Here is a 21,425-nt window from a genome sequence, read left to right as displayed (position 1 = left end):
TTTCAGCTGATAATAATGAGCGCCTCGGGCTCTGTGGTGTCAAGAGATGATGGGAAAGACATGGTACAATTACAGGTCCTCGTAGAGCAGAAAGCAGACAAACTGAAGGAGAGTTGGATGTGATTGGGGATGAGGGGAGAAATCAATAATTTGGCGTCAAGGTAACAGAAAATTAATGGACTGGAGAGGATGAAGCAATTGCTTGTTTAATAGGGAAGCTGATGGTGCCACAGAGTGGGTTTGGAACATATACATTTTTCATAACACTAAGATGCAAAGTCTTTCTGCCTGTGCACATACTCAAGAGCACTGGTTGGTTAATTTTTTTCCCCAATAAGGGTATTTATCTGGAAGGCTGTTGACTATTATGTGGAAAGCAAATGTATTGCTCTTTTAGTAACACAATCATTTTTGCATCATGTTCTCCATTCCTTAGAGGGATTCTGAGCTTCCAGTAAGTATTATCCTCCACCATATTTGTATCTCTAACTCTGTTAACCTGAATTCAGTTTAACATAGTCAGTAACAATTCAAAAGGTTTCAGCCCTTTCTCTATACTACCATGACCCCTACTGTAAATATTATATTTATCTTGGAAATCATCAGGTATCAGAACCAAATTAGGCAGCATATGCATTATTTCACATAGCATTTAAAAGGACATGATTTGCATGTGTTTGCTCCGGGTTATCTGACTTTTCAGATAAGTTACTTCTAGTAGGAACTTTTCAAGCTATAAATACAGCCAGCATCTCTGCATATAAACTCTGTGTGCATATTCATTTTGGAAATCATTGAAAACTTTCACCCTGATATGTATTACATCTGTTCAGCGGCTTCTATAGTAAAGTCAACCATGTTAACTATTTTTGAAGATTAATTGAAATCAAACAAATGCTTTAGTATATGAACATATAGAGATCTTTTCTACCTTGGAAGTACAAACACTTTTCCTTATTTTAAAAAATATACATTCCACTGTTGGAGTTATTTTCACTATGCATTTACTTTTTAAAGGAAATTACTTTTAAAGAGGCAAATGATATTACAAAGAAACAGAGCAGTGTTGTTGAGCATGCAGACAGATCACTTCTGAAGAGCTTGAATGGAAAACTTAATTATGGTCTGAGTTAGGAGATGCTCCATGAATTAATTTTTACTCTGTTCCTTTAGAACCCAGGAAAACATTCAGCCTGAGGGAGAAATCATCTTACTCTCTACCTCCACTGGGTCTAGAATAAATTGTTTGATTTTTTTACTTTAATGCACCTAACCCCAAAGGAAGGGGAAAGACATTACTGATTACAGAGAGTCAGGTATGACTTGAAGCTGTTCAAATCCTCACACAGCTTTAACAGCCCTCTGTGCCTTAGCTTGCCTTTCTTATTTACCAGAGCTCAGTGATGCTGCAACAATGAAGCATTAATGTAAAATTCAGTATTTTGAAATGTAGACAAAGGGCAGAGAGGTACAAACAAGTGGCAGGAAGCTCAGTCAATAAAAGCTGTAATTGTCACTTTGCTTTATAAAGCTCAGGGACATTACAGAAAGATCTAAAATTAAAACAAAACCAAATAATTTTCTAGCATCAGCTCCCACAGCATGTACAAATCACAGACAGGCATCCTGAATAAATATACAGTGACACTGGCTTCCCCAAAAGGTCCAATGAGCAACAATTGTAACTCAAATAGGAAAACAAAACAAAAAAAAAATCCAGAAAAAATCAGAAATAAAAGACGTTTCTTCCTATAAATACTATTTTCTTCTATTGACATTTTGCAATTAATTTCAAAGAAAAGCACTGATGCTGCTGCCAAATATAGCCAAATATTTCCCTTTCAAGATCAATAGTATTTCTCCTGTTGGCTTTTTTGGAAGAGATTTTGAAAACAAAATACTAAAGTATTGTTGTCTGGTCTTTTACTGTTAGATGACTTGATAACAATTACTACCAAAAATATAATCTTTGCCTATGTATCATCATAATTTTCTAAGGAGGAATGCTACCATCTGAAACCTTACCAAAAAAATGCCATGAGTTAATTTCAGCTGCAAATTGAGCCGGTTATTCAAGCACGAGGACTAATGACTCAGCTGCAAGAACAAGTATAGGGTAAACCATAGGCTTAAACATTGATGTGGGTGTTTCATGTGCAAAATCTGCATTTAAGTCAAGAAATAATGTGACATTTTTAGTCATCTAGGACCTCAGCAACTTTTTGAAAATTTTTGACTTTTCTATTTTCCTTGGAAGATAAAAGTAAATTTTAATTCTCAGTTACACAGTTCCTGTGTATTAACCAAATTCTAACCCAGAATAAGCAGCATTTCCACTGAGGGGGGTCTCTATATTAATAAACTTCATAAATGGTACTGGAATCCTTGATAAAGAGCCCTCCCTTGGTCATCTCAAGCTAAAAAGCACTAAATTTTCATGAAATAAATTATCTCTAGAGGTAGGACTCCTATCAAAGACAATAATATTCAGCAGATATCAGTCTAGTTCAGGATGGCTCATAAAGCCAACTTCCAATTGTGCTGCTGCAGGAAGGATTTGAGTTTGTTTCCTGCAGCAAGAAGTGAGCCACTGCTATTTTAATTTCTGTACCAGAAAGTTCTGTTTTGACATCTAAATTATTGGAGCATGTTGTTTCAGAGCAAAAAGGAGACTACTTGATTTATAAATGAAAGCTGGCAAGCTAAGGAGACACTGACAGAAACGATTGCTTTAGTCATCACGGAATATGACATTCTTGCATCTAGCATGTATTTTTTGGAAACAAATGTAGGACAAAATCCCACATGATTATGTAGGCTGAAAGCATTTTTTAAATATCATAAAACACGTGGATGAAGTGGAACTGATTGACATAATTTGTTTAACTTTTTAAAAGATTTTGACAATACTTCTTCCCAGGGGCTATTAAATGAAATATAATTTTAGGGAAGCCCTAACTAATAAAATTAATTTATTTTAAAAAGCACGATAAATGTCCAAGAAATGTCTTGGCACAGAGAATGGCCAATATGTTGGTCAGAAAACTGGAAAGCACAAATTAGAAAAATCACCCTCACATAAATATTAAATCTGAGAAGGGATAGGGATGTGGAAAAGAAATGCATGTAATGTGACAATAATGAGTGTTGCAGGAGAAAGATGAAAACAAAGACCCAAGAAAGATCAAAATGAAGCCTCTGTAAGCTTTCTTTTATTAGAATTTCACAACTTTCTTTCTGGCTGTTTGTTTGAGCTAATTGCTTTAAAGAATGTCTGAACTCCAACACTTGGGGTCTAATACCATAGTTAGTATTGATACATTGTTAAAGTATAAATAATTTATTGCAAAAGCAAGCTAAGCAACCTATACTGAGTATTCATATAACATTATCTATAAAAACTGCTATGACTGACTTCCTTCAATATATGTAGAAAATTAGAGCTTTTGATATTCTAAACCAGAATCCACCAGTTTACATTTACTGAACAGTAATTATTTTATAATTGGGGGTTTTCTCTGTATTAAAATAATTTCGGCTACTGCTCTCCATCATGGCAGCTCCTTCACCACTTCCTTGGTTTTCTGTTGGGTGAGACACATGGTGCTGTTCCTCACACTGAGGTTGTTTGGCTGTTTTCAGTGTGACCTGGTAAAAGAAATACCTGTGAAGCTTCCACTTTCCATTTGTTGCCCTGTGCAAGTATGGGTGGTTCTGGCTGTTTTAACCCTTGATTGCTTTGGCAGAACAAGCTCAATCTTGCAGCTGCATAGTGACTGCAATTTCTACTGGGACTCCAGCAAAACATGGGTGATGAATTACAAAATTCAGTGCATTCAAAGTGTTTGTCTTTGTAATATAAACCAGCTAAAAGTACACAGAAGGTCTGCCTCTGTCAACCTTCCCCAGTGTTGTAGTAATGTCTGGGACTCAAACAGTGACTAGAAATAGTAGCTATTTAGAAGATTTAGCAACCATTTGTTGTTTTTAATTTACCTTAAGATAACGAATGTGTGATTTACGTTTGCCTTTATTATTAAAATTTTACTTCTGATAAAAATATTACTTCTGATAAAAGCATTCATGTGATCCAGAGTGAATGGCATAGGCTCTGGACCCTGGCACTTACAGACCTTGGAAAACAGGAGCTTAAGTCTTTTGTGTTAATATATTCAGCAAATGTAAGAAGTTCTAAAAGCAATTTGTAGGGTTGTAGGGATAGAACAAATTTATTATTAAGATTTTTGATGTTTAGCTTTGATTACTTGGATATCTTTAAGCCTTCATCTATGAAGGCTTAAAGATATCTTCCATTGCACTTTTTTCTGTTTACAATTCTAATTAAATAGAACACATTAAAGGAATTGAAGGTTTGTTTACTTTTGCAGTGAAACTACTTAAAGTGGAAAAAGAGACAGTGTGAATACATCCTTTTTTTTTTTTTTTTTTTTTTTTTTTGCATATGAAAGGGATTGGGGGGATTTTATGTACCTATTCTTCCACATGGTTTAAGCTGTAGGGAGATAGAAAACTAAATATTTTGAATGTTCCTTTCTCTTTCTATAACTTATTTTGCTTTAATTTTGAATAAAATTACTTGGATAATCTGACAGTAAATATATGTTTTAACAAAAAAATAGTTAAATGGGTTCCCACCGAATATCTCCTAATTAGTAATCACTAATACAATTCCAATTCCCTCCTTTTGCATATCCTAAATCTTATTAGCTCTTGTAACTCTCACAGAGTATTATATGAAAGGTTTATCAAATTATTTTTTTCACTCTAAGGGTCACTGTCCACTCCAGTAGGCATAACAAATGTTAAGCAGGAAGTATCAACACTCATTCCATCTAAAAGTGGACTTGGGATAATTTATAGAACCAACAACATGAGTTAGAGAGTTTTCAAGACAGTTCAGATATGCTACCTCTTAAAATTAGTTTTCTAAAACTGTAATTCAAACAATGACTGTTTCATACAGCCATTATTGCAACAAAGGAACCAACATTTCCTATAGTTTGTACTACAGTGTTCTAGTTCCCAGAAGCTTTGGAAAGTCAGTGTCCAAACTTCCAGAGAACTGTCGTCTCTTGTTTGATTCCATTAGTTTTGAGAGTAGTCTCTACCAAAATAGAAGAAAAATAATTTGGAGGCAGATCCTAATTATTTGTAAAGCTTACTCTCTATTGAAATTATGCCACGGGAGACGGGGAACTGACTAAATACAAATACTTCATAAAACAAAAGATCTTGCAGACCCTTCTACAGTGAACAGAATAGCCCCCATTTCTTTAAAAGCCCTTCAGTGGATTTGAGGAGATTGCTGGCCTCCTCCTCCCTCCAGTGTGGGAATTAGGAGTCTGCAGAGAGCCCATTAGCTGCTGGCTCTGCAAGCACTTGCTGTTGCATACCAGCTAATTTAGCTCAACACTCTTCTGCCTCGTGTAATGAGACCCTTGGTACTTCCCTGTATTTCATTTCCAGTAGGGTCCCTGCACACCCTCCTCTCAGAGTAGCACAACTCCTGTACACACAGAAATAGTCACTGGAGAAGGGTGAGACACTCTGTATGTGCTTGTTCTCATCCATACTCCAGTGAAGAAGTTCTCACAAGCTTCTATTCCTGCTTAAGACTTTTTTATTTGTCCTTTTTCATCCTCAAGCCAAACCATATACTCAAAAAAGGTTAGATTTAGGCCTTGTTTCATATGGCAAATACCAGTTATCTTCTAGTCAATTTTTTCCAAGGCACTTTTTTTAAACCAATTGGCAAAGATCCCCATGCTTGTGTAATTAATGGGGAAAAAGGGAATCTTGCATTTTTGTTTGAAATTTTCTCAATGTAAAAAGATCGAGCGTAACCTTTAACCCTAAAGAACAATTAATATTTACAAGGTATGTTATCAAATTGGGGTTATAACAAACTGTTGTACAGCCTTAACAAAAAGCTATGAAATAAATTCTTTCAAAAGATCCCACTAACATGAGTGGTTGTTCAGCTCAGGGTTTCAGCAGAGGCATCTTTCCAAGAAACACTGACATGGTTTCTCTTGCCAAGTGCTGACCTAACCTATGAGAGAATACCCAGATTTGTTTAACTTATTCTCTATTACACTTACCCTACTAAAATTAATGATTTTTCTGAGGAGTGGTCTCCTGGCTCTAGTTCAAGGATATAATGAATAGTCCTTAAAACCAAGCTCATTTCAGAATTCACATGGCTCCTGACCCTCTTTCTAAAGATCAAGAGATATGAGGGAACATGAAATGCGTAAATGGAGAAAACCCTCTGTTCACAGTACTGGAACGGAGCTCATTTGTGTCTTGCCCCCCATGAACAGGGTCAGAGATGAAAGCTGAAGTACCCACAAAATCTGTAATGGCCATTACAGCAGACTAAGGCAACACAGAGCCTGACAGAGAGCAGAGAGAATGTTCTTGCAAAAGAAACAGAAATTACCTGCCTTGGGGTAATGTGAATCTGTATTATGTAGAATCTATCTGGTGAAATTCTTGCAGTAGGTGCAGACACAAAGAGGATTGCTGGATATTTTTTTCCAATGTCTTAGGGACCAATACATTTAATAAGCAACTTGACTAAGAGCTGTATTGCCCACATTCTAGGTTTCCTTTTAGTAAGGACTCTGCATTTACAAAGAAGTCTGTTCTTTCCAGTAAAGCAGACCAAAAAGAGCCCAGAAGGCAGGACATGGCAGGAAACTAGGAAAGTATATTTTCAAATTGCCTAATTGGCATCTTGCAGTGGTAAGAGAGGGAGATGACCTTGGCATTAGAAAAACTATAGCGTTACCAAAATACAATAGATGGTATAATACAAGAAAAGATGAGACCTGGCATGCTATACAGAACAGAGAATTTTGAAGTACTGGAATTGAAACATGAATGTGGAGCTTCAATTTGACATTCCGATTAAAAACAGGAGGAAAAATTCAGTGGAGTACGTAATGAAAAAATGTTAAGATTTGCCTAAAAACAATGTAGTTTTAGCAAGTTTATTTTTAGCAAAACTGATCAAGGGGTAGCATATTTGTGAACAATCCTAGATATAAATAATCAATTGTAGCAAGCTACAGTGAAAAGATGTTACATCTTGTGCATTAATTCTTCATTTCTTTTACTGCGACTGGTTTGACTGACTGTTGGCACAAAAAGAGATGAACAGTTGAGAATGAGGACGACAGTTCTTCCTTCACAGGAAATTACAATAATTTTGCCTTCAGTGTTATAGTTATGTCTTGTGAGGCTTCTTTTCCTGTTGTATTATTTAAGCAGATTACTGAATTGCAGAATGTGCTATGGAGCCAACAAAGTAAACAGATAGTTGTATTCACTGGCCATTAATGAAACCAACTGCAGTACTAGGTAAGATGGAAAGATACATTCCAGTGCTAACCCTGGAAGCAGGAAAGATGGCAACTGAGCCGAAGGATACAGAAGCGTATATAGTTATAGCAAAGACAAACCACACAAGATTCACAAGAGAGTCTCTGCCAAGGATTTTAGGTTAAGTCTACATGGTAAAAAGTGATTCTGTGCAAAGATGTTCATGCTAACACTAAATGATGTACCACAGAAACACAAAATAGCCATATTAGTGGTTTTCTGATGTGTAAGTATCAGTGAATGTAAGAAGCAAGGATATGTTACTGCAGTGAAATGCTGAGTTGACACAATAGTGGTGTTTTCCTAATTACGAAGCATTTCATACGGTTATTCAAAGCGCTGCTTGGTAGATATTCCTTAGCTGCATTAGAAAAAATAAAAAGTCCTCCAAACAGCTATCAGAAATGCTCAAAAGGATACTCTGCAATGGGGGAAAATGCCCTAGGGGAAGGCTGTAGTTCTCACTTCAGTGCTGTCTAGTGCAGTGTGTACCCTGAGTCACACAATGGATGAGTAACTTTGCAGCTTTCTCAGTTCTCCACTAACACTATAGCTGCAGCTAACCCTGATAAGCCTAAATAAGACTCCAGAATACCAAAGTAAGCCCATAATGTTAAAAGCATCAGACTTTCTGCGGACAGTTTTGACACTTAAATGGCTTCCATCATTACAATACCTGAGCATTCACAAATCTGAATCCATGTATCTTTATGACGCATTAAAAAATAAGAACATTTTAGATCTCCCCACTCTTTCAGGGTACATCTACAGGAAGGAAGGAACAGGAGCAAATGCTCAAATAATCCCAGAATGTTACTAGATTGGATTACTAGAGGCCAGCTCACTCAGTCTCATTTTGCCCTTTGAATCAAAGCTGAGAATAGTACGGCAGAAAAAACGTTCAGTTGCCACTTGCATAAGGAAATAGAAATAGCTAACAACAGCAAAAGGTAGCAACTTAGATGCTGTAAGCAATGATAGATTAAGAAAATAAGGAAGTTAAACACTGGGGCTGTAGAGCACAAGCTATCAGATGTAGTAACATTTTTATAGGACTATGAGTGTGAGAGCTGAAAGACTGTCTTAATTCTACTGAAGGAGCAACTTTCATGAGTTAATATGCAAATTTTCTCCACCAAATGACAACAAAGTGGTTTTGTCATAAAATCATGAACTCACTGACTGTGAACTTTTCACCGGTGGGAAAATCCACTGGTGGCAATTAGAGCTGGAAATCACTAATGGAACTTTGGGTAAGAAATTGGTTTTTTACTTTTTACAGCAATGCTGTGCTGAAATGCAGCTTTGGTTTTTCAGTTGGATGTTCACAAAATCAGCTGTGGTTCAGGATAGGAAAATTTGCTTATGCATGATAAATATTACTGATTCAATACAAAAGGTCTTCTCAGAGAAGAGATATTTTTTCCAATCTAGTTTCTTAATATATCTCATCTAAATAAGAAAAATGAATCTTCTTTAAGCATCACTTTAACTACAAGTACGAAATAAGAAGCTGCTATTTACCCAAAGGACACAGCTTAATTACCTTAAGATGAACTGTTTAAAATAACTTGAAGAATATTTAGGACATGTTATTTTAAACATCTCCTACGGTTCATTCCTCTGCATGATAACTTGGCTTAATTACTTATCTCAGTTTTAGTTTCAGATCTGTAAAAAAATGGTCTGTTAATTTTAAACATGTATCAGCTTTTACCGTGCCAGAAATGGATAAAATCTGGGATAGTATGGCTGTCAAAACCAACATTCCCTCTCTCTTTCTGGAGTTCCTAAAACAGTTTGGCCCATGCACTCATCACTGCCTAATTCTATAGCCAGACTGGTCACAGTTTTTTCCTTTATTTTTCAAAGTCATCTTCTTCATTCAAGTCACTGGATGTACAGAGGGCAGGGCAGGTTTCAAAAAGCTGACTGCTGTTTAAATGATCATACTTCTAAAGTTAGAAGAGAACACAGTATTGCACTGATACTATTCACCTCAGCAAAGAATTTCTACCCTCAAGGTTTCTCTGCATGCTTCTATGTACACAGATGGCAAGTTTCCATCCTTGGTCATTCTCTGGCAGACATTGGTATGTCTGATATACTTGTTGACATAAAGCATAAAATGGGAGACTGAAAATATTTTGAAACTTGGAAGTGTTTATGGTACATGCTTCTATATATGCACAAATTACTCATGTATCATTCCCATATAAAATGTGCATATATTTACAAACAGTTTGTTTACACTCATTTCTAGATAAAATTCATATATGGACCTTCTTTGTATGTTCTTCAAAATCTGACAAAACAGTAGCACATAAATAGTGTTGAGACGCAGTGTAAAACCTAGCAGTGATTAGAACATGGGAAACTTGATCTCTAGTTCAGCAGTTTTACAGGAAACAGCTCCAGGTTCTTGCTCTTAGCACAATTTTTCTGCAGAAGAGCTGTCAAATATAGGAGAGACACAGAAAACCTTAATTTTCAGTGACTTTCTGTGGCTGCAAAGCTCTGGTTACCTGTTTTAGGCTTCAACTTACCTTTCACTGCTTTGAATCACCAAAAAATGAATATGTGATAGTCCTTATTTCCATCCCAACTCTAATATTCCCTCTACTTAAATTTTAAAGTTATTATATAACCATATACATTCATGGAGATAGAGAAAGATTTACCACACAGTAAAACAGAGGGAGACTCCTGAATCTCAAACAAATCCTCTGGTCTCAAGGTTCCCACAAGCAGCTGCCTACATTCCTTGTTTGATTTGAAAAGGTCCTAAAACATTGAAGGTTTGCTCCAAATGCTCCAGACTGTCTGGGCTCCTCTTTGCATGTCCGCTTGGTCATGCCCAAGAAGCCAGAAGCACTCTGAAGATCCTATGTAGTAGTCAGGTTAAAAACATGTTGAAAATTTTAATTAAAGACCGTGCTTACGGCTGCTGTATTTTTAAAACTACTGAGAGGCTTCTGAAAATATTTTGTTGGCATTGGGCCAATTAATAGGAAATCTCAGCTCAGTATCCTCTAGAAAACAAAGCAGGTTCAAATCCCCATCTCTGACCTGTGGGGAGAAAGGCCGTGCTCAGATACCAATGAGGCTACATTTGAGGGAAACCATTCCTGCCAAGTCTGTATCACTTTGCAGCCGGGAACGCAAGATCCAGGCATCAGATGGCACGTAAATGAGATTCTGAGCCTGCAGCAGGGAGGTGAGAGCATACGGGGGAGGTGGTGGCTAACAGTCCCTATTCCTAGCAGCACTTCAGGGAAGGAGGAGTGGGATTTTTAAAATTTTCTTTTTAACAATTGTTTAATGCAAAAACTGAACGGAAGTATGCAAATATCGTCACCGAGAAAACAAAGGCATCTACTCGTCCTGTGCTCTGCCAAACCAGATGCATGTTCCTCCACTGAGGAGAAGATTCTCTAAGCTGGATTCTGGTTTGGGAGACATGCCTGGCAGAGGCTGCCATTACGACCTGGAAAGCAGGGTGAGAGTTCCTATGAAGCCTTTCATAAGAGTTTGCTATCAGCGAGATTTGAATAAACCTTGGGAGCTGCTTAAAGGACTGCAGGACTCACATTTCTCTAGGGACAGGCTTAAAATTAAATGAAGAATGAGTAAGTGCAAGTCTTTTGGAATCATGATTCAGAAGCAAACAAATAAAAAGCCCAAACCAACATCTCAAGTTGGGCAGCTGTATGATAACAGAGAAACTTAGAAATAAACTATATCTTCAGCAGCATTTTGATAAGTCACAGCCTTTAGATAAAATTCATGTCAATGTGCAAGTTCTATAGTAAAACTCCTTTTTTTACCAAAGCAAGAGAAAAAATTTATATAACACAGTTCCATGGGGAATTTTTCTGTGACAGTTGACAGCCATTAGGCTTGTTTGATGCTTATGAGGGCAGACAGCTACTTCCCTCACCCGCAACTGTTTAACTTCTAAATTTGTGCTTAAAATCCATTTCCAGCTTCAGCTACTTTTTCTGGGTTCTCTTTACTTCTCTGACTAATCTGAATGTCATTTTAATGTTTTCATAAGCATGGTAAATTCCCTAAAAGGACAAGTGGAACAATGAAGATATCAGAGAAATCCACATTTCATGGATGCCATGGGATGCTGTCTTGTTCTGGCTGTTTAAATAAGGACCAGAGTCTTCTTTAAATGTTCAGTATCTTTGTCTCACTACAGCCAGTCATTTATTTTTTTCCCCTTAAATGCACACAGATTTATTAATGTAACAAGGTTGACATTGAAGCTCTAAGATTATGTAGATTCACTGTCAATAAGGCAGACTGGACCAAATCCTGCCTCCTGTAAGAGAAACTTCTATTGGTATGACGATGAGCTCTGTAAAGTTTTTTCTGTCTAGACCAAGGGATATGTTCTACAAAGAACAGCTAAGCTCTCTGAGAGCAGCTTTAATAACTGTTGACCCAATGATTTTTGTAACCCAGTGAGCTCCTCTCCAAGAACTACATTATCTATAGTGGATTACAGTCCACATAAATTGGAGATTTGGAAATCTGCGTCCAGAACTGAAGTTCTCTGCTAAACATTAGAGTACTTGAGGTCACCTATGTACCTACATGTTCTCCCTCTTACAAACTAATCAAACTAATATCTCACCACCACCACCAGGTAATTTGTGTGCAGTTATTGTCTAGGTAAACAATACATAATGTTTTAACATTTGTTAAAAGTTCCTGAAACAGTAAATGGCAGCATATGCATCTATTTACATACTCCCTGTCCAATATTGTGTTGTTATAGTCTTGGTAACTTCTGAATTTAAATTTGAGTTAAGTCAGGTTCTGATTTTTTAGATTACTGACAGATTGTTAAAATGAATTTTAAACACAGACTGTGTGTTCATGAAAATATCACATATTTACTTCTGTTAATTATAATGAACTTTACATATCATTATTCCAAAGAGGGAGTTTTTCAGAAAGGACAGAGTTGTATTTCCCTATTTCTTAGAAGTATCGTAGGTGGGGGCCTCAGTTCTTTCCTTAAAAACAAAATCAGGATCAAACTGTGAGAGCAGATACAGCAGGCAGAGGCTGAGAACATAAGGCATACAGAGCACCAAACAAGTACAACCTGGGTGCTGCAGCAAATTATCACAGATCATGTGAAAAAAAAGATGAAGGGGAACACTTACACCAAAGGAACCTAACCAGTAAGAGCTGAAATGAAGAATGTGGCTCGTAATTCTATTAAACAAAGTATACTAAAAGCAGTATGAAAAAACTGTTGGAGCATGAAAATGGATCTTCTTTGGGAATTTAGATTTTTATTTCTTGCTCATAAAGTGTCTAACAGTAATGCCTGGTTATTAATAATATTTAGTTATATTTAAGTGAATTTTTCTTTTCTTTTTTGGTCTGTTATTGATGAAGAAAAACATATTTATTAAGTAGATGTATAAAATATGAGTTGTGATTCTAAAATTATAACACTCTGTAAGACAAATGGTCCTGCTTCTCTCCTCTGAGCAGAATCGTGATGCTGGCTAGAAGTGTCTGAGATTTACAGCTTTAAATAGCAGTGACAAGGTGCAGGTAGGGATTTAAGAAAAATATAAATCTTTTTATTTCCTTCTAGTCAGTGTTGACCTTGTCTGACCTTGTCTCAAGGATTCACTCCTCTGGGAATTAGGCTACTGTAATTCTATTTTATGCTGTTCTAGTTCTTACACTGCTCTTATCTGCATAGTATTTCAGTGTCTTCCCAGGTTCAGCATTATTAGCAGCAGGATAGATGTTATTTTCTTTCTTTCCTTCAATCTCCCTCTCTAGGGAAATAGCATGAATAAGTGCAATATTTTTTGTATATGCTGTTTCCTTTGTGCTGTAGTAATTTAATTTCCGTATGCCATGTTGTCACTTCTATACCCGTCATAAACATCTGCTTTCTTCAAAAAGAAAAGAGGCTATCTAATGGAAACACTGCAATTTAAATTACCTTCAGGACTCCCAAGAAACACAGTTTAAAAGTAGACAAAACCTCCATAAGAACAAAATCTTCTGTTTTACAGATCCCATCACAGAAATGCAATTCTATCCTGATGCCCCACATGCTTTATGCACAAAGGCACATATTTCCTGAAGAGCTAGAAACACATTCCATAGGAGCACTTGTAAAGGCTATAGGAGCATCAAAAAATACACACTTCCTCAACAATAAAGAAAAACTTGCAAGAATCTTAGTTCTCTCATCCTTGAAAAGCTAGTTAATCAAAATGCTTAACCAGGAACACATACTCTCTGGAGAAGCTAATGTAATAATTTCCTGGAATTTTCATCTTGAAATTCAGAATAATGCTGAAGTACATAATTAAGGCTATCAATATTAATTGATGACTTTGCAATTAAGGATGTTTTAACCTGTCATGAGTCTGACCAGCACATAGAATTAGTCACATTTGCTGTGAGGAGCACACACCAATGTGAACTACTTAGGGTATCAGAGGAAAAGAAACATGCCATCTGTGCTCTCATACCACATGTGGTACTAAGTTGTGTGTGTTATTACAACCAGACACAGTCTGTAACTTAGAACATGCCGATAATTCAACTGTTGTCAACTGTTCAGTGAATTAATTGTCTTCATTAATCACTTAAGTAGGCACGCTATTAACTTTAAACTGAATTAGACTCATCTGGCCTGTCTTAAAGCAAAAGGTCCAAGAAGCCAAGTACAGCCACAACAATTAAGGTTCCAGAGATACTAAAGGACTTACTGTGATAATCAGCCCTTTTTCCTGGAAATATTTAACCAGTGGGATTGCATTCTGCTTGAAATTCATTAGTCTTCTTTGAGTGGCTTTCAGGTTATCATCAGGTCTCCCCTGCTGTTCCGCACGCTTCAGTAACCTTTCTTTCAGCCTTTGACTGGAACATGCCAGAAACACCACCAAATCTGGTGTACAGATCTGTGGAAAGAGTAATTCAACAAGTCTGATTAAGGTGATTATCCAGCACTAGAGGACTCAGTAATTCCATTATTATGAGAGGCTCAGATATGTTACATTTGAGTAAGTTGGAACTCGATGTCATTAATTTTCTGTTGTTTTTTTTTTAATGGGAAGTTTGTAGGCTTAAGGAGAGGCTTGTTGATCTTATGTGGAAGTTAGTCAACTTGTTTCACCTGATATGTAAGGAAAAAGTTTAATGAAAAAATTTTACTTTGCAGCAAAAACCTTCTCTAGGCTACATTCATCATTTGCATTAGCAGAAGGCTCCCCTACCTAAATTTTTTTTGAAAGAGCAAAATATAGATATCTCATACTCTGCAGGAAAATGGATGCATCGTTTCCATCTGGAAACTCTAAAGAGTAAGGTGGTATTTAAAACCCAGCAGACACTGTGAAGCTAACTGATAGTTAGGACCAGGTGAAAACAGACCTGTTCTAAGAGCCACAGTTTCTTATAACACTTTCTCTATTTCTCTAAATCTCTCTAAAGCTTCAGTGCACTTTTCAAGAGGTTGGGTGCCCTTGAGACAGAAGTGTTTTAATTTCCCCCATCCTTTTCAGTCTGTGTGGTGAGCACTGGTATGTGTCACACCCCCCCTGCACTGTGGTTCAGGAAGTAATGCCTTGTAGCAATGAGATTAAGAAAAAATTTTGAACTCTATCTCTTTCCCAGTTAAATCTTCTTTATAAGATGCTATCAATCAAACATTCAAAGAAGAAATATCTCTGGTACTTGATGGGGGAAAGCAGTGATAGACCCACTTTCTAAGGAATACAGCTAAATGTTCACAGGCAATCTTTGGAGGTCACTGCTGCTTAGTACCTATGGTGAAAAAAACAGAAAACTCCACTGATCCACAGAAATCTCCACACATCTGTTAAATACATCCAAGGATGGTGACTCAATCATTTCCCTGTTCCAATGCTTGACAAGCCTTTCCATAAAGCAATTTTTTTCTAATATTCAATCTAAGTCTCCCCTGGTAAAACCTGAGACTTTCCTCTCACCCAAAAGTCACTCAGACACCTGAATTTGAAGGATTTTTACACTGTGGCTGTAAATGTACATAAACTTTATTCATAACATTTCATTTTGTTCTTTCTTCCATCTGGTTACTGCAAAGACATCTACCTCTCCTTAAAGTTTTCACTAGCTTAGTGCTGTCTTTTAAAACATATTAGAATTATCTGTAAGAAGCATTTAAGATGAAAACAAACAGTTCAAGTTTTTATCTGGTTACAGATTAGAAAAGATTTTTTTTTTTCTCATATACAAGCACAAAGTCATTTCTGCTGTTTTTACTTACCCAAACAAAAAAGTTCATACTTTAATTTTAACTAACAAACCAATGGCTTCCTATTCTAAAAATGGCATCATCTAGTTACAATGCAAACAATGGTGGATGCTCAAGACTGTTAAACAGACATTTTTTTCATTATGCAGAATAATTGTGTCTTTGTTCAGCTTGATGCAATGTAAATTTGAAAGTCAAATTTGAGCTATACACCAGTATCCCAAAAGCATCTACACGTATTCTAACTACTATGGTGTAAATAACTGATTTATATCTTCATGTTAATTATATAGTTGTTATAATATATTGTTATTGAGGGCCAGAAGAAACCAATTAATATTCTGAATGCTCTCTCTGTCTAGGTCTCTTTACCCACGGATGTTAAATTGCATCAAGACAACCATATTTCTAGCCTGAATAGTCAAAACTTCCTATGTGGACAATCTGGAAAATTAGTAATTAAGTTTATAAAAAAAAATAATCCCACCTAAGCTGGGTTTCTGTCATTTGAGAGAATACAACATGAACTATGGCCTGGCCTTTTTTACTGTCAGGCTGAGTACAAAAAGGTTCTTAGGAAGTCAAAAGAAACCAATACAACTTCTCCAGCCTGAGGTGGTGGTTATTAGCCTTTACAAACGAGGTTGCTGACAGAGTAGCATATGGATGTGAGGAAGCAGAAAGTGGTGAAAAAGCAGAGCCATATTCAAATGGTAAAGGACAGTCTGAAAAGTAGCACTAGCAAGAAAGATGGTGGCCTCTTTATCATTACAGAAAATTAAATTACAGAAAAGTAAGTTTCTGTGTTAGATTTTCATGCAATATGGACATTATTAAAAGTAGCTTGGTTAAATTAAGGTTGCTTCACTAGTAATAGAAAAATAATGAGGAATTTAGAAATTCAAAAAGCATACATTACTAAAAAAACCCAAATTATGACACAGATAGGTTCTGAAAGAAAATGCTACAGATTTCAGAGCCTGTTAGTCATGGAACACTCTCTGATGAAAGGGAATGGCTGATGTACCTTGCAGCAGACTGAGCACAGAGACATCTCAAGTCCCTGTGTGGATATCCAGCTGATTGAAGCTTCCTGACATACATTACACAGGGATTCAGAAATTACAACTGGCAATCAGGGATCTAGTAAAGTGGAGGACAAAAGGAGTTTATAAAAGTGAGTAGTTTTATTTAGTACTTCCATTTGTGTGTATCCTAATAATAGTGGCAGGAAGATGGTAAGAAATCTTCAGATTTTCCAAGTGATAGCTGGCCTCATTTTCAGTGCTCAGCACTTCAGGACAGCACCTACTTGGGCTGTGAAGTCATACCAGACCTCCCCAAGTGCAGGGCTGGACCTTTTGTGTACAGAGAGTACCTAAGATAAAGAGACCACTCACAAAATTATCAGCCCTGAAGGCAGAGGGTCTCCTGTCTCACACAAACATGAGAGTGCAGCTTACCACAATCAATCTCAGTTCTCTAAAGAAACTTCCCACAGGAAGGGAAGGATCCGAGTGCCACCATGGCTCCATCAGGTAGGCAAGTTCTCGTCTGCTTTTAGTTCCCACAAACTGCACTGGCTGCAGAAGTCACTTACTGTTAAGGAAAACAGGAAAACACACCCTGGGCACCCTGGGTTTAATTTCTTTCTTTTTTGTTTTCTAATTGTACAATGAGGATAATAACAAGGTATGACTTGGACAATTTATTAATTAGGTTTAATTATCTGCTTTTGCTTTTGAAAACTGAAAGTTCTCTACAGAATTTGAGTACCGTTGTTGTTCTCTATTTTTTTACAACAGAAATAATACAAAATACACCATCACAGGTACTAAGATTACCTTTTTTCTGATACTGTGGGTTTTTAATCTGAAATACACTTCACTCACAGAAATAAAATGTCAATGAAAACAATGCTTTAAAATTCACAGCTCAAGAAACCCTGTTTCAAATGAAGCATTGTCAGAATGATTTTTTGAAGTGTAAAAAAAAGTAATTCAAGCATATTTGAGGTAGGAAGTCAAAACAGAATCTGATTACAGGATGTCTCTATGAATTCAACTGTTACCTGCAGAATATGCATCTTTATCATCAGGAAGTAGTTGAAAACCATGTAAGAAACACAAGGTGCACAAAAGGGTAACATTTGTCCTGTATGCATAGGCATACAGATCTAAGAGCACTTAATATTATTATTTCTCCTACATGCATTTACAACCTTCAGGATACACCCTTGAAATGCCATTGATATTTCACTCCTGTTTTCATGAACCACTTTGCTTCCACTTACCTCAACTGTATCTGCCTGCAAGACATGCTTATAAATACTTCTAGCTGCAATAAATATATGGACATCTGGGATTACTTCTCTAGAAACATATCTATTTTCCTATGTAAATATGAGTATAAATTGCTTTTTTTTTCTAACAAAAGAGAAGGGTTTTTATGACTCACTTGAAAATAAACCCATTTTTCAAACTCGCAACTATTTTTGAGTGTTATGGCTAGGGAATAAGTTTTGTCCTGAGTCTCAGCTTGTAGAAAAGTGGTACAGAACCAACATTGACAGCTGGATTCCTTCATGCTGATTTCCCCCAGTACACACATCCTGTGATCAAGGCTGAGGGTTTTATTCATGTCCAGCAATGCATGTGAGGTAGCACTGTGGAGCTCAGGGAAGGGAATTTGACTACTTACTAACTGGAACTCAGCTGAAGGGAAAATCTTTGCCTATGGGAACAGACTGGTTTCTGGTTATTCATTTTAAATGAGATGAAGAGCATATGGCATCAACTCAGAATAAAACTGGTGGGTACATCCTCTCATTTTTTAGACTCATATTTACTAGTAAGTAAATCCTACTCTCTTTGAGTCTGAATCTCCTTCCTAAACTGGAACCAGGAGTAAATTGAGAGTAATTCTATGCAAGTTGATGGTGTTATTGACATTAAGCAGTATAAGTGGAAAGATGCTCTCTTTTCTCTGGGGATATTTTCTTCATCTCCTCTTGTTAGTGAGAATAGTGTGGTTGTTTGCTAGAAATTAGATGATTACACTCTCTCTCATTATTCCTCATTAGGCAAAAGATGAAAATGCTCTGTTTCTTAATTCCTGGTATGTTCTACTAGATACTCCTGAGAAAACTGACAGCTCATGAACAATTGCTATTAATTTAACAGTGCATTTTATTCTTGTTGGTAAAGGTTACTAGCAAGCTGGTTTATGTCCTCTGTATGTGTGCTCTCCCTTGTAATTACTTATTTGCTTTTTATAGTTCCATCTTTGCTGGGTTATTAGACTGTTTGCATAGTTTTTTCTTGGTTAAGAAATGCAAAATCATGAATCATGTTGTCAAATAACGAATCCTGCTGTTAGAATCTGTCTCTGGTAGCTTCTTTTGAACCATATTCATACTGCCCAGAAAATAAATTTCTAGCAAATTGCCTAGAGTATGTAATTAGTCATTCTGGTGTCTTTGGGAACAAGTGATTCAGCTTTTCACCTGTGTCAGGCAGCTAACTAATAAAAATCCCTATCTGTTAACACAAATGCTAGTGATACTAAGAAAGGACTCTGAAGCAGACCTCTGCTTCAGAACTGCTCAGCAGGCACCTCCATCCACTCTGAACTCAGAGCATAGGTTCTGTGCTGAGGACCAGCAATGGATGAGCTCTCTTTTGTCCACTCTGACTGGCAGAGAAGAGCCTTTGCCCAGAAAATCTGGAAACCCAAGGCCTAGGGTTGCTTACCCAGCAGAAAATTGAACCACTGCTTGTCTTTCTCTGGAGAGTGCTCCAGCTTCCAGGGGAGAAGAAGAGAATGGTAAGACCATTCCACAGGCCTCCTGGTCAGGCTTGGCTTAAAGAGAGCAATGTAAAATTCACAGGGAAAAGACAGTGAACAAAGGAATGACAGCAAAGCAGACTGCTCATGTGGTAGTCCTCCCACTCCTCACACAGATCTCTGGGTACATATTCAGTAGGGGCTTGTACCTGGATCAGTGAAGTAGAGATCAGGGAGAAGGGAGATAGAAGTTTAGGGGGAGAAGGAATAAAGAAGACACATTTGCCATGATACAGAAAAAAAATATCTTTACCAGAACAAAAACCTATTGCAAAAAACAGGTCCTTTCACCTTAAGAAGCTTCTCAACAAGGTTGCCTCCACCTCTCTGGTTGCTCTGAAGGCCACACTCTTGGCCAGGAACAGCAGGTTTTCTGTGAGAAGCTCTTTGCAGAGCTGGAACTTGGCAGACAGACCCTCAGGCAGCTGCCACACACATCTGTGTCAAACCTGGAGGGCACTGAAGGCATTGTTTCTGCCTGGAGGTCTAAGTGTCAGCCTGGAGGAACAGGACTGCTCTCCTCAGCCTCTGAATGTACCCAGGCATTTCTCACCATCCTAGATTGTGCCACCTACACAGTTAGTTCTACTTTATCACAATTATTCTCGTAATAATTTTCCTAAGGAATATACCTGAGACCTAAAAATTAACTCAGATTACAGCCAAGATGAGTAGTTATTCATTGGAGGTATATGCATTTATGAATATTCCTAAGAGTATTTTAAACAAAGAATATGATAAAATTTATTGTCTCTGTTTATTATTTAAATTAAGATTTTATTCAAATATAGTCTTGTCACCTAGGCCATATGAGACAAAACATATTTTTTAAATAATTTCTACAAAAATAGATATCCTCTTTTATCAAGCAATTGAATTACATTCATTAATGAACATTCATTGATTCTAATACCTGTTCTACATTTATTTCACTAATAACAAAAATTACAGTGAGTATATTTTAAGCAAACTACATCTGTACTTTATTGATATTAACAAAGAAGAAAGTTGCATATGAATGACTGGAAGTAGTGGGAAAAAACAAACCAAAGCAATAATTGAAATTAACTGTAAAATCCATTTAATTGTTTCTCCTGGGAAGGATAAAAACCATGTGAGAGATTACACAGAAAGTCAAAATCCAATTTCTTCACAAGCCATTGGAGTTGAATACACCAGTCAGAGGCATTTTATTGCAGAATTGCAGGACAGGAAGATATTAACATGCTTCAGCATGCTGGGACTGCAGGTGACTTGCTGAATTTCAAGATGACAGGTTAATGGTAAATAAAGCATTTTCTCCTTGGCATTTTCAAGTGTGTCCTTGAAACCTAAACACCTTTCTGCTATTTACACTAAGCAGAGATCATGGATACCTATGAAATTTGTGGTTTAGGACAGCTTTATGCCTAGGCTCAAACTGAAAGTCTAAATACATCAGTATTAAATGTGCACTGCTATGCAGAAGGAGTTCAAACTGAGAAATATATAAAAATTATCATATATTTAAAAGGAATAAATAAAATGGGAGTCCTGCTTGGTTTTAAGACATTAAAATTCATGTTTTCATTTTCTCCCTAAAACTGTGACTGCTTGGAACTTCACAGCTTTAATAAAAGTACCCCTATCAAAAGTATTGGCAGTATCAACTCTGCTCTTTGGAAATAAGAAATGAGAGGGTCAGGACTTGGCAAAAATCCCAGACTTCCAATAAGAGGAATTTACTTATTAAACTCAGTTTTCAAAGAGAAAAATACAGGACTTCAACTTGGCTAAAAAGTTCAAAGAAAACTGAGATAAACTCAAAGAATACTGCAGTGCTCATGGCTGAGTTCTTCCAGGCTGCAGGAAGGCTGAGGGGAGTAGCTGAGCATTAAGA

At 36.8% G+C, this 21,425-nt stretch overlaps 1 protein-coding gene across 1 annotated transcript in view; it reads right to left on the bottom strand.

Moving 5' to 3' along the window:
* The window catches only part of AK5 (adenylate kinase 5), an 82,884-nt gene that overhangs the window by 49,144 nt on the left and 12,315 nt on the right, over nucleotides 1-21,425 (bottom strand). The window contains exon 6 of the mRNA XM_059854057.1: nucleotides 14,172-14,363. Coding sequence (XP_059710040.1) covers nucleotides 14,172-14,363 — 192 coding nt within the window. The remainder of the gene's footprint in view (nucleotides 1-14,171; nucleotides 14,364-21,425) is intronic.

The sequence above is a fragment of the Haemorhous mexicanus genome, chromosome 9 (genome assembly GCF_027477595.1).
Source record: "Haemorhous mexicanus isolate bHaeMex1 chromosome 9, bHaeMex1.pri, whole genome shotgun sequence".
NCBI classification, from domain to species: Eukaryota; Metazoa; Chordata; class Aves; order Passeriformes; family Fringillidae; genus Haemorhous; species Haemorhous mexicanus.
The sequence above is the reverse complement of the archived record's forward strand: the minus strand, read 5'-3'. Positions and strand labels throughout refer to the sequence as shown.